We start from the raw sequence: 15,704 nt of genomic DNA on the forward strand, positions 1-15,704 counted from the left end.
CTTCAACTCACTCACCACAATTGCACGCGTGCCTCTAACCAACAGTAAAGCATCATGGTCTGGTCTCAACTCGAGCCCACGGGGCCGCACGTTACTTACGTGACCCTGACCTTCTTTCTCATCTTGTACGCGCTGTTCTCGCTTATGATCCGGAACCGCCTGCATCTCTCAGAACCGCCTTTAGCCACGCTTTTCGGTATCGTAAGTACGGACATCTTTAAGAATGAATCTTTTTCTAACGAGACCGACAGATGGTCGGACCACGCGCTCTCAACCTCCTCAGGCCATATGAATGGGGCTTTTCCGTAAGTGTGCTCCTCATACAAACAAACAATACTAATCGTCGCAGGATGAAATTATCCAAGAACTGACGCGTCTCATCGTCGGGATTCAGTGCTTCGTAGTCGGTCTGGAGCTTCCCGCAGGCTATCTCCAAAAGAAATGGCGTGCCTTGCTTGTTCTTCTCGGGCCTGTCATGACGTTCGGCTGGCTGATGTGCGGAATGCTCATCATGTTCCTGTTCGACACAGACTTCCAGACTGCTTTGACGATATCGGCCTGTCTCACCCCCACGGATCCTGTTCTCGCGGCTTCCGTTCTGTCAAACAGCCAGTTCAGCACCCGAGTACCCAAGCGGATTAGGGACTTGTTGAGCGCGGAGAGTGGTTGCAACGACGGCATATCCTTCCCGTTCTTGTATCTGGGGTTGAGCCTTCTCCTGAAGAACACCGCTAAAGGCTTCTTCACGAAATGGTTCCTTGTTACGATACTGTACCAGTGCGTGGTAGGCGTTCTCCTCGGTATCGCCCTGGGATACATCTTCAACGGCCTGTACAGGTTCTCGCACAGCCGCGAGTGGATGGGTCGAGCCTCTTACCTGGCCTTCTACCTCCTCCTGGCCATCTTCTCTATCGGACTGGCATCGGTTCTTGGAGTCGACGACTTCCTAGTGGCCTTCTTCGCAGGACGTGGCTTCGCGCACAACCAAAAGAATCCGACAGAAGGAACCGCTCTACCTGTGATCATTGACTTGCTGATCAACTCGGCCTTCTTCATCTTCTTCGGTGCAATGATCCCTTGGGCGAGCTTCAACGCGGTGGACGGGATCACCCCTCTCAGATTGGTTGCTTTACTCGCACTCATTCTACTCTTCCGCAGAATTCCGATTGTTTTCACGCTTTTCAAGTCGAAAATGTTGCCATCCGTAAAGACTACAACTGAAGCTCTCTTTGTCGGACATTTTGGACCAATGGGTGTCGGTGCCCTCTTCCTAGCCATCGAAGCCCGTGCGCAGCTCGAGACTGGTACATCCCTACCTCTTCCGCATCCGCCTAAGGATCTGCCCGTGGAGCGACAACGGACAGCTACTGTGATATGGCCCCTTGTTTGCTTCATTGTGCTCGGCAGTACTATGATCCATGGCTTTAGTACTCTGGCTGTCAGTATCGGAGGCCATCTCGCGCGTCACGAGGGTGAGAGGGCTCCTCTGATCGGTGCTGAAACGGAAGGACTACATGGCATGATCCATGACGACAGTGAGGGCGAGGACGAACATGAGTAGTACAATGTTGTTCTCGGACGAAGACCGTTTGGCATGGGATGAACGTTGGAGCTTGGTCTGGTCTGAGCTTGGGCGCCAGCACGACACTGAGAAGGACGTCAGTAAGATGACGACGACACGCTACCGTCGGATTGTTGTATCTGGGGTTCAAGTCTTCTGACTTCACAGTGTCTGGACGAATATATGAAGTACGATATACGCCCACAATGTCGTTCTACTCACAGTGCGCGCAAGAGATGTAGATGCTTACCTTGAGTATACATGATAAATCGAATACAGTCAGTCCCAGACCAGAATCTGGGTTAACAACCATGTCGACTGAGTTTTGTACAAGTATAGGGCCACCTACTGTGCTGGATCTCGCTAACAGCTCAGCATCAAATGTTGCGCCTGGGGTTAGGCATGATGTTGCCTGTCCGTCCCCGTCCCCAACACCAGATATCAACAGCTCTCCCACCATAACATCAGACGGCCTCGCTAACCTCACCCCTCTCCCCACCCAGTCGCCAAACGAGATCCAAGACCTCGACCCAAACTACCCAAATTACCGCGCAACAATCCACTATTACACCCTCTCCCCCAGCGGCACACTGACCCAAGAAACTCACCCCACCTATGTTTCGTGCAAATCCGTTATCCTTTCTTTAGAATACTTCTACACCCTCCGCAAACACCTAACCGCTAACCTGTCCATCTTATCCACCTATCCCGATGCAGCCCTTGTCGCAATCCACGAGAGTAATACCAGACAGTCGGCTACGCTGACAGCGTTGGAAACTGCACAATGTGCGTTTGCCATGCACCACATCTCCATCAACGAGAACCTGCGCACCGTGAATAGTGATTGGGGCTGTCATGCGTTTGGTTTACCGGATCCGCTGGGTGCGGCGAGTGATGTTAGACGTGATAGGAATTTTTTTGCGCATGGATTTCTGACGCCGAGGGGGAAGGGGGTCCAGTTGGTGTGGGCGGTTAGGGGGAAGAGGGATGTTTATGGGGGGTTATTGGGGCTGGTGGAGGGCGGTGTTTGTGGGCTGCAGGGGCAGCTAGATGATATGGGGATATGGGTTGAGGCGCAGAGGATGGAAGGGGAAAGACTAGAGCAGGAGGTAAGAGAGAAAGAGAAGAGATTGATTGTACAGGGGGAGGAGCAGAACGACGGTGGACATTGTTTGTTGGAGCGGGAAGAAGAGGTGGACTGGATGGAGGTGCCTCAGTCAACCTTCTCGCGTGTCTTTGACAGCTTGGGCGGCAACGCAGTCGCCCGGTATTGCTTTCGCTTAGGCGTCGTGCGTAACGCTGGCGAGATGTTGCGGGCTTGGTTGGGTGAGATGCTGGCGGAGGCTGACGCTGTCGCTCTACGCAGGGCTGGAGAAGGGGCAACTGAGGAGTGTGAAGAAGGAGATGATTGGGGGAGTCAGGAGTGCGAGATCGAAGATGACAACTGCGGGAGTCAAGAGTACAAGATCGAAGACGACGACTGCCATAGGAGCCAAGATCTGGACGCGCATCTGCCACAGCCAGATAGTGGTTGGGGTGACCCGCAATGGTAGGAGCGAGGGGTTCGGGCGCGTCCTCCAACTCTCCGCCAACACTGAGCTGAGGTCCCCGCAAGCGCACGTATACAGTGATACGGTACTGATCGGTACCAAAAAATGGCACCCTTGTTCTGCTATGTCTACTCTAGCAACCCTACTCTCAGGTAACCGGTTTCCTTCCAGTCAACACCGTGACTGGCACGTCTCGCTTTGGGTATAGTCAGTTCCCCAGAATGGTCCCTCACTCAGTAACAGTCACTCTCTTACTAGCTTCATAAATCGAGTCACTTAACATCCAGGACATCTGACTCAAGCGCAGCATAAAAGCTGCTTTTAATATGCGTGTATACCACTTCACTTCACAACACATTCGAAGACGAGAAACAAGCATCTCACTACTGCCAAACACCATTTACCCCTGCTTCCACCAAGCTCCTGTATACCAGCTCCACTCAAGATGGCCCCACCCCTCACAAACCTCCAGTACCAGGCAATATTCGCTCTATTCCAATCGGGCAACCAAGTTACCTTGACCCAAGTCAGGACAGCTCTCGACACTCATGTACAAAACAGCTCAGACGAGCAATTCGAGGCGCTCCCTGGCGGCGGCTATAAACTCGATGCCAACACTGGCTTCGAAAGTTCCATTGGTACGTGTGACCATGAGCCGAGGAACTGCGTTAATTTTGCACTTACGAGGCATATCTTACAAGGCATGGTTAATACAAGCTAACTATTATTGATCATTAGGTTTCTTCAAGTACAACTGGCCTGACTTCTGGGTCCAGTTGCACTTTGATCGAATCCCGGAGTACTTGAGCAATAGGCATGTTGACAATCCGACGGCCCAGAATCCCCATCCTACCTAGACGAACCGTGCGGTCGTAGACCCGCAGCCTGGAGCTGTGAGGAGAAACGGCCTGACGATACTGTTACTTTTACGGGAAATTGGGGAAATTGGATATGGTGATGCGATAATGTCTTTTCGTTCTCATGGTGGACTGGTAATTGGGTTATACTGAAGTGGTGGAGTTTACTCTCATTCAATACCAAACACGACTTGCACAAACAATGGTTCCGCGCACAATAAGTGATTATTGCTCATCTCGGAATTCCACTCATTCAATTTTGACAGCAGACGGTATAGGTCGCGTTTCTCGTAGATGTGTTTAATCATTATCCCATGTTCCTTTCAGATCTCTCCAGGAAATACCTTATTTAGGCGGTGTCATTGTAGTGAAATATTTCCACCGAATCTGTAGTCTTCCGAATGTATCCATTCATGAATCTACGCTTAGATAGTTGCACGAGCACCTACACAATGACACGCAATTTGGGAACTTGGAGAGAGTACACACCTTTTCGATCACGCGCTATTGTTCTACTATTATCAAGACATAGCTACCTATTTTTTTTCCTTGCGTATTGCAGCACTATTCAGAATACTCCTTCCACAAGACTTGGCCACGTGCAGTCACTCTCTCACTCACCTTGAAAGCCCACTCATGCGCTCTTGAGATATCTCCCTCCCTCCCAGTATATAAACAAGCCATCAGGAACCATGTATCCCTCTTCCATAAACACCACACTTTTTAGAACGAGAAACACAGCTCAACATCATCAATTCTCTTCCCACCCTTTACAACAGATCCAAGCATACAAATCCCAACAACAATGCCAAACGTCGTTTCAGATCTGATCCCCACCAAAGCGGGCCACCTCCCTGGAATCCTCACTTTCCTCAAATCCGGTAACCAAGTTACCTTGACCGACATCAGGACCATGTTCGATCAAGTCCACCCTGGTAGCGCCGCGGACCACTTCGAGCCCTTCGAAGGCGGTTACAGGCTCACACCTCGTTCGGGCTTCGTCAATCTCATCGGTAAGTATCAGTCTGAATTGGACAGCCGAGATTGGTTTTGCATGGATTTCGCACTGCTCAAAACGCTTGCCTAGAAGAGACTGACCGTGAGCTTTCTCATCACCGACAGGCCATCTCAGGGACGAATGGCCAGAGTTCTGGATTCAGATGCGCGAACAGCCTTTCCAGGAGAAATTGAGCAACATGCAAGGACCTCCCGTTCAGTAGACGTCTACATACCCAGGTGGATACATGGTACGGTCAAAGACGGATTGCGACAAGGGAAGGGGAGCGAGACGGTTACTTTGGCGGGACATCGCGATATTCGACACGGCTGGAGCTATTGGTGATCGTCTGGCTGGGTTTTGATACATGTATTCACAGATTATTGAGACAGTGTAGTCTGCACGACTAAAGTAAACATTCAATAAGAGATAAACCGTTTGCACTAGCAGCCTCCTCGCTACGCGATAAGTGAAAGTAAGTCTAAAACTCTTCTAATGTATACAATATGATAATTACAAGGATAATGCGAGTGTCTTGTTGGTCTGAGAAAGATGATGCTCAATGTGAAGGTGTTGATAGGTGGCTTCTTTCCTCCGGGGTGTTACGCCCAATGACCTAATGTGCGCCAGCCCCACCTCGCACATGACAGCGCGCATAGGGCTTCCACTCATCTTAGTATCATGTCCAGTGTACAAGTTCCTGTTGGCCAAGGTCGATCAGGTTGGTAAAATTTCCTTGGCATCGACTCAGCCACCATGAGTTCGGGATCATGTGTTACGAGGCTGTGCTGCTGCCTTGGGGTTGATAGGTAGTGTTGATTTTGACCACATCATCACATGAAAATTCTGTTCTCAGAGCGTAAGCGCTAGTCGGAGAACAACTCTTCGATAGTGGCGTTTGATGGAATTCGTTTCTTGCCCATTTCTTTCCTCTCTTTACCGCGCTTAGACATGCGAACTTCTCACACTCTTCTAGTTTCCGGCTCATCTACTGTGTAAGTTGTTGTAGTGCTGCTAGGTTTTTTCCCAACAGCTACTTACATCCCAACAGCATCAAACCAACTCGTCCAGTGATTGCCATGATACCACCGACTGGCCTCGTCGCTGAAAGCGAGATGAAGAGAATACGGGAATGCGCAACAGAAAACGAAACCCTGGCTCGCTGCTGGGAGAAATCGCATGTCGCTCTGGTATCAATAGAGTGGGCTCCGTCTGGTCTGGCCTATTTCTGGAACGGCTGGATATCCTGTAACGAGGCGAGGGGCTACTGGAAGCAAGTAGAAGCGATGCGAGTCTTGTCTGTGGAAATCACCACCCCAGCATCCCCAGCAGTATCAAGCACTGAGGATCAAAGCGATGAAAGACAGAACAAAGCGCACGAGTACCGATTCTGGGCGCCGTCCAAATGGAACGGGAGACCAAACGTTCCCCAATCCAGCTTTGTATCGACCAATGAGGCCGTCGCGGGTCTCAAAAAGTTGTTCCGTGACTTGTCATCAGCGTATCCAACAATCTGCGTCTGTTTCCATCGACCGACTTTGACACGGCAGGGTCTAGCCGACATCGGATTCAAGCTACCAAAAGGCACCATTCTTGTCGACATGATCAAGGTACTAGAGTACCAGTCTAGATTTCGAGACATGCCTCCAAAGGTCAAACGCTACATCAGTAGTTGCCTGAATGTTGACTTGCGCGACGGGGTTCGTTTTGGAGAGAGATTCGACGCAAGCGACAGTGGCGCACTTGCGTCCGACTTCAATAAACACGCGCCAAAATATGGCCAAACCGACGAGTGGCGTGAGATCATCCGTAAGAAAGAAGACCTTCCGGCTGGTACTTTGTTGGGAATTCTTGGGCCCGAGGCAGAAGCCCACCTGCGGCAAATTAAAAAGATAGAGAAGATATACACACTGGAGAGGGATGGGCGCTGGGGAATCGACGAGGCAAAGCAAGCAAAGGAGGATTACCAGAAGCAGCTTGCTATGCTACGCCAACAGACAACTGAGTAGCTCTGAGATCCAGAGCGTCACGAGGAGGGGCCATCACGTAAGTTCTGATGCGAGAGAGTTGCTGGACTCGAATAGGTGTGAGATGGAGATGTGACACTTCCAAGGTTTTTCTCTCCTCAGGTGGGGCCGAAGTCGTTGATTGGCCGGCTTTACGCGCAGTCAGGGGCCGACGCCTACATCTTGAGAGCAATTGCCCGGTGCTACCTTTACATCACTTTATGATATCAGCAAGTCGCTGATTAGCCAGCTATACGCTTCCACCATTCAATTCATCTCACCACAAATGATCTGCGTTCGACGCGTGACACAGCCTGATGCTGAGCCGACAGCGAAGTTCAGTGTCGGCCTGATTATTTGCTAGCGAAATCTAAGTATTGATCCTCTCGCCCAGCAATCATATACGCGCTCGCGCGATGACTGTAGTGGAGGCTTTTCATACCTAGGTATGGTGGGCCTCATGAGTGTCGCGCATAGGGCGGGAGGCCCGCCCGAGGAACATCAAGGTACCATCCCCTCTTGTACATACATAGATAAAGCCGTGTGTATAAAACTCGACACATTGCACACCTACATTATTGTATTCCATCAACCTACATATTTCTTTCAAGCGCAACATAGCACTCCTCGACTACTCGGATCAAGATGAGAATTGCACATGGTCTAGTACTGCTCCCAGCATTACCCGCTGTCGCAGCTATGAAGACAGCCATCGTCTACCGTGGATCCAGCGCTTGCGGCAATTGCTCCGAGAGTGTCGGCAGACTCCTCATGAATTCCCCTTACCACTTCAACGTCACGTATGCTGGACCGGACGAAGAAGTGGACCTCAGCCCCTCTCTTCTCTCTAAAGCCGATCTCTACGCATATCCTGGTGGACCAGGTCAGTATTTCCTAGTCCAATGATGAGAACGTAGCGCGTCTTGACTTTGAAGTAAGCACAAGAGACTAAGAATGATTTCACAGATCTTGACGAAGCTTGGGATGAGCTCAAAACGCATGCGAAGACGATAAGAGAATTTGTCAACGGCGGCGGTCGGTACATAGGATTCTGCCTGGGAGCCTATCTTGCTGGGAAGTCGGTACTCGATCTTATGCCCAGCGGTATCGACGTCGGATCCGAAATACTGCAAGACAAAGCACAGGTTAACGACGACCGAGATACCACGATTCAAGTCGATTGGAAGTTCAATGCTAGCACTGGTAGCCCAAAATTGGAGAAGGCAAGATGGGCGTACTTCCAAGAAGGCGCAACGATGCTAGGCTTCAACGACTCTGACCGTGGAATTGTTGCTAGATACTCTGCCAACCAGAATGTCGCTGCCTCAGTCACGCCGTACGGTAAAGGCTTTGTTGGTCTTGTTGGGCCCCATCCGGAGGCCTATGAGTTGTGGTGTAAGTTGTACTTCCGGGCTAAGCCCGCAGCTTTGCTAACAATCTCTCAAGATGAGGACGCTGAGATCAAAAACCCTGAGGGGATTCGAACGGATCTCGGATACGACTTTGTGAAATCCACTATTGACGGCATCCCAGCTAGCAGCAACATACCAGGTAATAGTTGTTCTTAAAAGGCCACTCGTTAGCAAGCCTCGAAGTTCACGCTAAAAGCAGTGTCAGTGATACAAGTGAGCGGCGCCAGCGCTCTCAATGCGCCTACCGCTGTAGTATTCCTCCTGTTTATACCATTCATCGTTCTATCACGTCTACTCATTGCATTATGAGAACATCGATTATCGCAGGTCAATTTATATCTCATAGCTTAGTTTCCTAAGTGCATGCATTGACAAAACCCCAATACACGTCGTTGCTTGGAAGAGTGAGCTCGTCTGGATGTATGTTTGCTGTAATAGTCTACAAATAAACCCAAAACAGCCTCCAGAGAACTAGTGAAATCCATCCATTACTGGATTGCACCTTTTTGCCCGGTTGTCTACTAACAGCCATCATCCGATCAATTTTACAAGAAGTGGAGACGATACGCTTTCGACAGTTACATTTAATCTCCTTCGAAACAGATTAAGATCTACGAAATCAAACGGTACAGGACCTTCAACTTGTGACTGCTGCTCGTCACCCAGGCACTTCAAGGAGCGCATTTACTCCCACACAGAACCGGCCAACACTCAGAACAATCAGGGTCCGGCTCTGGCTCATCCTTGTGGTTCTCGCAATCCGCGCTCTTGTACTCGACGACACGCTCGTAAATCATGTGTTCGGGCTCTTGGTTCTCTGCACAATCGCATCCATCTTCGTTCGAAGCGCCACCGCAATCTTGTTCATATTGATCAAGAGCCTTTTGGTCGTCAATCAATGCGACGACGTATATGCGCTCTCTCGTATCCGCATCGAACTCTTGATACAGCACCATGTTTACGAACGGCTTGTTGATGATGGAGAATGAGTCGCTGCCATCGTGGGCAGATTGGAGGCTTTCAAGAGCGGCGCGACCAATGTGGATTTCGGGGTGGACTGATAGGAATGCATCTAACTTTGAGGGTGAACTCTCCTGGCTTGGAGCGACAGCCATCGTGGGTTTCAATCGTTGGGTATCGGTCATGTTTTGAGCTGGAGATAGGGCGATAGTTGTGTTCTTGGCCAATGTGGTATCGTGAGAGGAGGTTAGATGGAACGAGGAAAAGCCCTAGACGATAAGGGTCACCTATGCAGGGCTGATTGTCTCGCGTTCTCTTTCGGGAGCTCAGCCACCTCTGCGCCCTGGAGCCTAACGCTTATGCTCTTGCTTCGCCCTGCGGATGTACCTAGCCACATAGTTCGGACTCAGCCAACATGTACACCGTCTAGATGCTTTCAGGGTTTGCGACCAAAGAAAGGTAGCTCGGCTTCATGCGGACTTCGATGTGCTTGGCGAGTCGTGCGCTAGTCCCGTTATAGCAGCTGGTGGGCCTGCGCGTATAGGAGGCCAATCATATCCTGAGCGAAGCTGCCCAACGCGCAGCGACCAAAGTTCCCGACTCACCGCGTACGGGCTGGCAGATCTCCCATCGAAGGTTCCTGTATCAACAGTGCAGAACATACGCGTTTGACTCAGACCCGTGGGCTGGAGCCCGGTCCTGCCAATCTCTGGCCCTTAAAGTAGGATGTATGCACACTTTCCCCTGCATATACGCGATGCAAAACACAAAGCCACCATCAGGCGCACGGAGGGTTAGAGCCTTCTCCCACAAGACGCGTACAGGCTGTATCACCTGGTAGGTCAGCAGTGTGGTTTGTCGCACCCCGTAACACCTGGTTTACCTAATTCGCCCAGCAAGCAAAGACGGAAGAAATGCGACGAGACTGAACCCACATGTCAAAGATGCACTTTAGCCGGCTTCGTCTGCGATGGCTACGCGTCTGCGCCTCTAAAAAAATGGCAGACCCCGAACGCGCCAGTGCTGGCACCCAAGCCTATCCGAACCGTTTGCTCTTCAAGTGGATCTTCGATCTTCGATCTTCCCAGAACGCTGTTGGTACCAGGCCATCCCCTGGAAACCTACTACTACACTCACTTCTTCACCAACACGATTCACGACTTGGAGATATCTGAATCTTTGAACAAGAACTTCTGGCAGAAGGCCATCCAGGACCCTAGCCAAAACGTCTCGTGTGTACGACATGCAGTCATGGCTCTTGGCGCCGTCCATTGGCAATTCACAACATGCGACCACGACAAGCCATCAAGTCTTGAAGCTTTTACCCTGTCGCACTACAATGATGCCATATCTGGTCTGATACACGGAGGAGGCATCGCGAACCATTCCCCAACCGATCTAGTCACTATCCTGACATGTTGCGTCTTGTTTGCCATTCTCGAGAGTCTACGCGGCAACTTCAGCGAAGCGATTCGGCACATCAAGTCTGGGACAGAACTCATTGCGAACCACAAACCCAGCACATACCTACCTAACCATGATATCGAGGAACTGGCAGCCATATTCCACGCCATTGGCAGCCAAGTCGGCCTCTTCTCCTCAAACCGTATATTCGCAAACATCACGCCATTCATGGCCCCGAAAAAGAAGTACAACAAACCTGCTGGAAAGCTTCGGGATCTCGTCGAGGCGGAAGATGTGTTGAACACGTTTGATGATGTCGTCACGCACATCTCGTGGGACTTGGAGCAGGATCAGGACCATAACAATTCCGAGTGCGAAAAGCAATGGGCAATATTACGACAACAATTGCGAGTATGGGACATACAATTCCGGGCCATGGTAAAGGACCTAGTAGGCACAGCCGAATACGCAAGAAATCTAGAAAGAATTGTCAATCTGAAAATTCAGTACAAACTCTGGGAGTTGCTACTAGCAGAGGAAAGCCCTGCATTCGATTGCGACAACCAGCCCACTGGTCAACTCGACGCTGTAGAATGCAGTCACCTACTCAACGACCTCGATCGCTTGTGGAGTAAGTCGAAACAACCACTCTACGGACTCAAAACGGATCTCACCACAGCGTTGTTCCAGCTATATGTTTTCTGCACTGATGTGGCAGTGCGGCAGAGGATTATTAGTATGCTGCGGTCGCGGAGGAGAAGAGAGATACTTTGGGATAGTCTGGAGCTGGCGAACTTTCTGGAGAGGGACATGGTTCGGAGGGCAGCTGGGTGCCAGACGGAAATTTGGCCGGATATAGGTCCTTCGCCGGATGAGAGTGCGCTGATAGTGTTCAGGACTTAGATACTGTATTGACACGGGTATAGGCTTTGCGGGATAGGCGATGATTGGTGTCTCGTACTTCTCGCCATCCTGTACTCTCTCCGTATCGTGCATGCTCGTTTCAATCTGGGAGGACATGCGACGACGCATCCACTGCCACGACAGGTCAGCATTGGGTACAATGAAGATCCCGTCGAGGCTAAATGCGACACAAGTTCTGGAGTCATGATACGCATTGTGATCTACCTACAAACACCCCAAATCAAGAAGAGTAGGCGACTTCGACTCGAACTGGAGCCTGGCCTTGCGGCGTGCCAGTTATTGGAGATCTACTTCGGTGTGCGACATGATCGTGTTAGCCTATGAGTGCATTGCTGAAGAGCCTAACGTTTCCAGATTGGTAGTGCCGATCTCAAGCTAAGTCGAGCCGCTAAATACAGGGCCCTCAACAATATTGCTGCCTGCGCGAGCGTAACTGTAGCCAATCGCTGGTCTCCTGCATTGCAGAAATCAAAGTCTTTAGCAACGCGAGGACCACTATGCAGTATGCATCACAAATAAACAGTCAGGAAATACCAACCCTTTGTAATGCTCACATTCAACCCCTTCTACTACAACCAAACTCACCATTATCATGGTTTTCATTTCGCCCCCCTTCGACGTCACATGCCTCATAGCATATCTTCTGGCTCCATTGAACGACAACGAGCTAGCAAAAGTCAAGACAGAATTTGAACTCGGCGCCTGCTCTCGATTCCAGCCACTGCTTGAGCTCAAGATCACAAAACCTCCCGATGATTACATCGGCAAATCCCATCAATATATGCGCGCCAAAGAAAACGAAGCAGGCCGAGAATCTCCATTCGTCGTCATTGACGAAGACGCAGTGAAGAGGGGTGCAGTCTGGTACGTGGATGCCTTTGCCGACGACGAAATGGTGGAAGAGGGGCAAGCAGAAAGTACGCAAGTGGTCGTGAAGCTCCTTGTGAAGACGGAATGTCTGGCTCTGACGTACATCAACTACGAGATTGCCAATATCGACATCGACGAGGATCTGGACAATGCTGAAGTGGAGCGACCGTTGAAGAATGATTTCTTCCAGCCCTTGGTGTCGGATTGCGGTGGAATGGATATGAGAGAGCAACAGCGTGATCAAGACGTGGAAGTGACGGCTGAACCAGGAGAATTTGAGGAGACTAGGGAGAAAGCTCTGCTTGAGAACTTTTCTCCCCAGCCAGATAAACTTGGGAAGCTCAAGGACGAGATTGCGCGGGCTACTGGTCTGTTCGCAGCGTGGACCTTTGTTGATGAGGCGCAGCCGGTGGATATGCCTGATAGCTCACGGAAGACGTTTCCGGCGGGAAGTGTTGTGCTTCAGCAGAAGTTCGATCCAGATTTCCCGTGGCCGGAGTACAAGTGGCCAGAGGGTTCATTGTAGCAGTATATGGTGACAGATTTGGACATGGGGTGTCTCCGATCAAACGACTAGCCGGTGATTAGCTGTGAAGCAGGAATGCCAAATTAGGCCATGATAAGAAAATGACGTCTTCTTCTGAAGTAGGCTTCAACCACGAAATGCCACCTATGCACAACAACCTCTCCGCCCTCCGATAAGTGAACGCGAGCCGGATAATTTTCCGACATACACAACAAACAAACAGCGACATAGATACGACTATCTCGTCGATCCGATAAATACTGACAAAGCCATGTACATACCTTCCTGATTGAGACTAGTCGTAAACGCACCACCACTTATCCCCGCGCAACATCCGATAACCAAGACACACCAAGACTCTAACCATCAACCAAGCATCACCATGGCGGGCAAGAATTGGGGAACGCAAACGCCTGTTCCCATTCCATCGAAGCAGTGTGGTCGCTCTTACTACCGTCAATTCGTTGGAAGCGCGTTGTTTTGTTTGGCGGGTTTGGCTTTCTTACGTCACATCACCGTTCCTGTATCATCGCCATGGCAGCTTCCATCCCGTTCAGGCGATGTCAATTCGAAGGCGCAATGTCCTCAGGTCGAACCCCTGTTCCCAGCGAGGAAGACGAAAGAGTTGGATGAGATGGAAAGCTACCTGACGTCCAATGCTTTCCGAGACGTTGCCATCGAGCGCCTATCAGGCGCCGTCAAAATCCCCACGCAAAGCTACGACGACATGGGCGAAATTGGATCCGACCCGCGCTGGGACATTATGTACTCCTTTGCCGACTACCTCGAGAAGACTTTCCCGTTGACGCATGCGACATTGCAGTTGGACAAGGTCAACACGCATGGCTTGCTGTATACGTGGGCTGGCACGGATGCGAGTTTGAAGCCTAATCTGCTCATGGCGCATCAGGATGTTGTGCCTGTTCCGGACTCTACGGTTAAGCAGTGGACGTATCCTCCGTTTTCTGGTCATTACGATGGGAAGTTTGTTTGGGGTAGGGGTGCAAGCGACTGTAAGAACCAGTTGTTGGCTATTTTGAATAGCGTCGAGGCGTTGATTTCTGCTGGGTTTACTCCTCAGCGGACATTAATCCTATCGTTTGGGTTCGATGAGGAGATCTCTGGTCGCGAAGGTGCAGGCCATCTCTCAGAGTACCTATTGAAGAAGCTCGGCCACAACTCCATCGCCGCTATCATCGACGAAGGCGCGGTAAATGTCGAAAGCTGGGGCGCAAACTTCGCCATCCCCGGTGTCGCCGAGAAAGGCTACATTGACGTGGACATCGTTGTGCGCATGCCCGGCGGCCACAGCAGTATCCCACCCGCACACAACGGCATCGGCGTAGCCAGCGAGCTCATCACCTTAATCGAAGCTAACGCCTACGAGCCGCACCTCGCAGACGAGAACCCGTACCTGGGCCTCCTCCAATGCGGCGCCTCGCACGCCCCAGACTTCCCGCATCACCTCGGCAAACTCCTCGACAAGCGCTCCAAACGCAGTCTAACATGCTCTAAGAAGTCCTCAAAAGACGCCCTTGCCCTTGAAGCAGCAAAAGCAGGTCCAGGAATAAAATACCTCTTTACAACCTCCGTAGCCGTCGACATAATCCACGGCGGCGTAAAGACAAACGCCCTGCCCGAGCGAACCCAAATCACAGTAAACCACCGTATAAACGTCGGTTCCAGCTCCTCAGCCGTGAAGACGCACATTGCGTCCCTCGCCGCCCAAGTCGCGCAAAAACACAACCTCACCCTCCACGCCTTCAACGGCACCGAGACACCCTCGAGTATAACCCTCTCCCACGGCCCCACCATGCTAGAACCCGCGCCCGTAACACCCACATCCCTGGAACCAACCTCGCACTCAAACAAAACAGCAACGCCCTACCAGATCCTGTCCGGCACAACTCGTGCCCTCTACGGAAAAGATCTGCTTGTGAGTCCTGGTATCATGACTGGGAATACTGATACGCGCTACTATTGGGACTTGAGCGAGAATATCTTTCGGTATGGACCTGGTTGGGACAAGGAGCAGGTTGGGCTGGGCAATATCCATACGGTGGATGAGAGGGTGGGGGTGCAGGCGCATTTGGATACGGTCATGTGGATGTGGGGGTGGATTAGGAATATGGATGAGGCGGTTTTGTGAGGGGTGGTGTATTGGGGATATGGGAGATGGGAGATAGACGAGGATGGTTGGGAGGGGGTTGGAATGGTTTGTATTGAGATAGCAGTAACGAATAGTAGTGGCAAGAGCACGAAGTCAACAGTTTAATACCCTCACGCCTTTGAGACAGAGAGCATCGGTAAATGTGTTTGATTGAAAAGATTCATTCTTTCATCAAAAGCTCTATACATTATGGTATAGATGTGGAATAAGGATGTACCACTCTCGACAGATACCTTCCGAAAGCGGTCCAAGTATCTTCCGAGAGTGGTACAGTCTCAATCACACCTATACCATAATGAACACCGCTTCGATGAACATGATGATAATTTTGTCTCTCTCTCTCTCTCTCCCCTTCCAACAGCAGCTATGCTACGTTCTCGTCTTCTGCCATGAAATGCTCAGCTGGACCCAACGCCAAAAGTGTATGTACACGCGACAAAGCGCTCATAAGACGCATCTAGCAAAGT

At 50.8% G+C, this 15,704-nt stretch overlaps 8 protein-coding genes across 8 annotated transcripts; all 8 read left to right on the forward strand.

The window, feature by feature from the left end:
- Positions 1 to 54: 54 nt before the first annotated feature.
- On the forward strand, positions 55 to 1,561 carry J4E90_008863 (uncharacterized protein; the record flags this gene model as incomplete). Its single annotated transcript, XM_051438385.1, has 3 exons — positions 55 to 201; positions 252 to 305; positions 350 to 1,561. 3 exons carry the CDS (start codon positions 55 to 57, stop codon positions 1,559 to 1,561), a joined length of 1,413 nt encoding a protein of 470 aa, XP_051287695.1.
- Positions 1,562 to 3,556: 1,995 nt separating this feature from the next.
- Positions 3,557 to 3,968, forward strand: J4E90_008864 (uncharacterized protein; the record flags this gene model as incomplete). The annotated part of the gene is made up of 2 exons (XM_051438386.1): positions 3,557 to 3,749; positions 3,850 to 3,968. 2 exons carry the CDS (start codon positions 3,557 to 3,559, stop codon positions 3,966 to 3,968), a joined length of 312 nt encoding a protein of 103 aa, XP_051287696.1.
- An 805-nt stretch (positions 3,969 to 4,773) lies between these two features.
- On the forward strand, positions 4,774 to 5,188 carry J4E90_008865 (uncharacterized protein; the record flags this gene model as incomplete). The annotated part of the gene is made up of 2 exons (XM_051438387.1): positions 4,774 to 4,981; positions 5,091 to 5,188. 2 exons carry the CDS (start codon positions 4,774 to 4,776, stop codon positions 5,186 to 5,188), a joined length of 306 nt encoding a protein of 101 aa, XP_051287697.1.
- Positions 5,189 to 5,721: 533 nt separating this feature from the next.
- Positions 5,722 to 6,974, forward strand: J4E90_008866 (uncharacterized protein; the record flags this gene model as incomplete). The annotated part of the gene is made up of 2 exons (XM_051438388.1): positions 5,722 to 5,725; positions 6,037 to 6,974. The coding sequence occupies 2 exons, from the start codon at positions 5,722 to 5,724 to the stop codon at positions 6,972 to 6,974; spliced, it is 942 nt and encodes a 313-aa protein (XP_051287698.1).
- A 696-nt stretch (positions 6,975 to 7,670) lies between these two features.
- On the forward strand, positions 7,671 to 8,539 carry J4E90_008867 (uncharacterized protein; the record flags this gene model as incomplete). Its single annotated transcript, XM_051438389.1, has 2 exons — positions 7,671 to 7,854; positions 7,911 to 8,539. 2 exons carry the CDS (start codon positions 7,671 to 7,673, stop codon positions 8,537 to 8,539), a joined length of 813 nt encoding a protein of 270 aa, XP_051287699.1.
- A 1,219-nt stretch (positions 8,540 to 9,758) lies between these two features.
- Positions 9,759 to 11,650, forward strand: J4E90_008868 (uncharacterized protein; the record flags this gene model as incomplete). The annotated part of the gene is made up of 2 exons (XM_051438390.1): positions 9,759 to 9,767; positions 10,349 to 11,650. The coding sequence occupies 2 exons, from the start codon at positions 9,759 to 9,761 to the stop codon at positions 11,648 to 11,650; spliced, it is 1,311 nt and encodes a 436-aa protein (XP_051287700.1).
- A 341-nt stretch (positions 11,651 to 11,991) lies between these two features.
- Positions 11,992 to 13,067, forward strand: J4E90_008869 (uncharacterized protein; the record flags this gene model as incomplete). The annotated part of the gene is made up of 2 exons (XM_051438391.1): positions 11,992 to 11,995; positions 12,307 to 13,067. The coding sequence occupies 2 exons, from the start codon at positions 11,992 to 11,994 to the stop codon at positions 13,065 to 13,067; spliced, it is 765 nt and encodes a 254-aa protein (XP_051287701.1).
- Positions 13,068 to 13,449: 382 nt separating this feature from the next.
- Positions 13,450 to 15,216, forward strand: J4E90_008870 (uncharacterized protein; the record flags this gene model as incomplete). Its single annotated transcript, XM_051438392.1, has 1 exon — positions 13,450 to 15,216. One exon carries the CDS (start codon positions 13,450 to 13,452, stop codon positions 15,214 to 15,216), a length of 1,767 nt encoding a protein of 588 aa, XP_051287702.1.
- Between the last annotated feature and the right edge of the window lie 488 nt (positions 15,217 to 15,704).

The sequence above is a fragment of the Alternaria incomplexa genome (genome assembly GCF_024043165.1).
Source record: "Alternaria incomplexa strain BMP 0042 chromosome Unknown scaffold_14, whole genome shotgun sequence".
NCBI lineage: Eukaryota > Fungi > Ascomycota > Dothideomycetes > Pleosporales > Pleosporaceae > Alternaria > Alternaria incomplexa.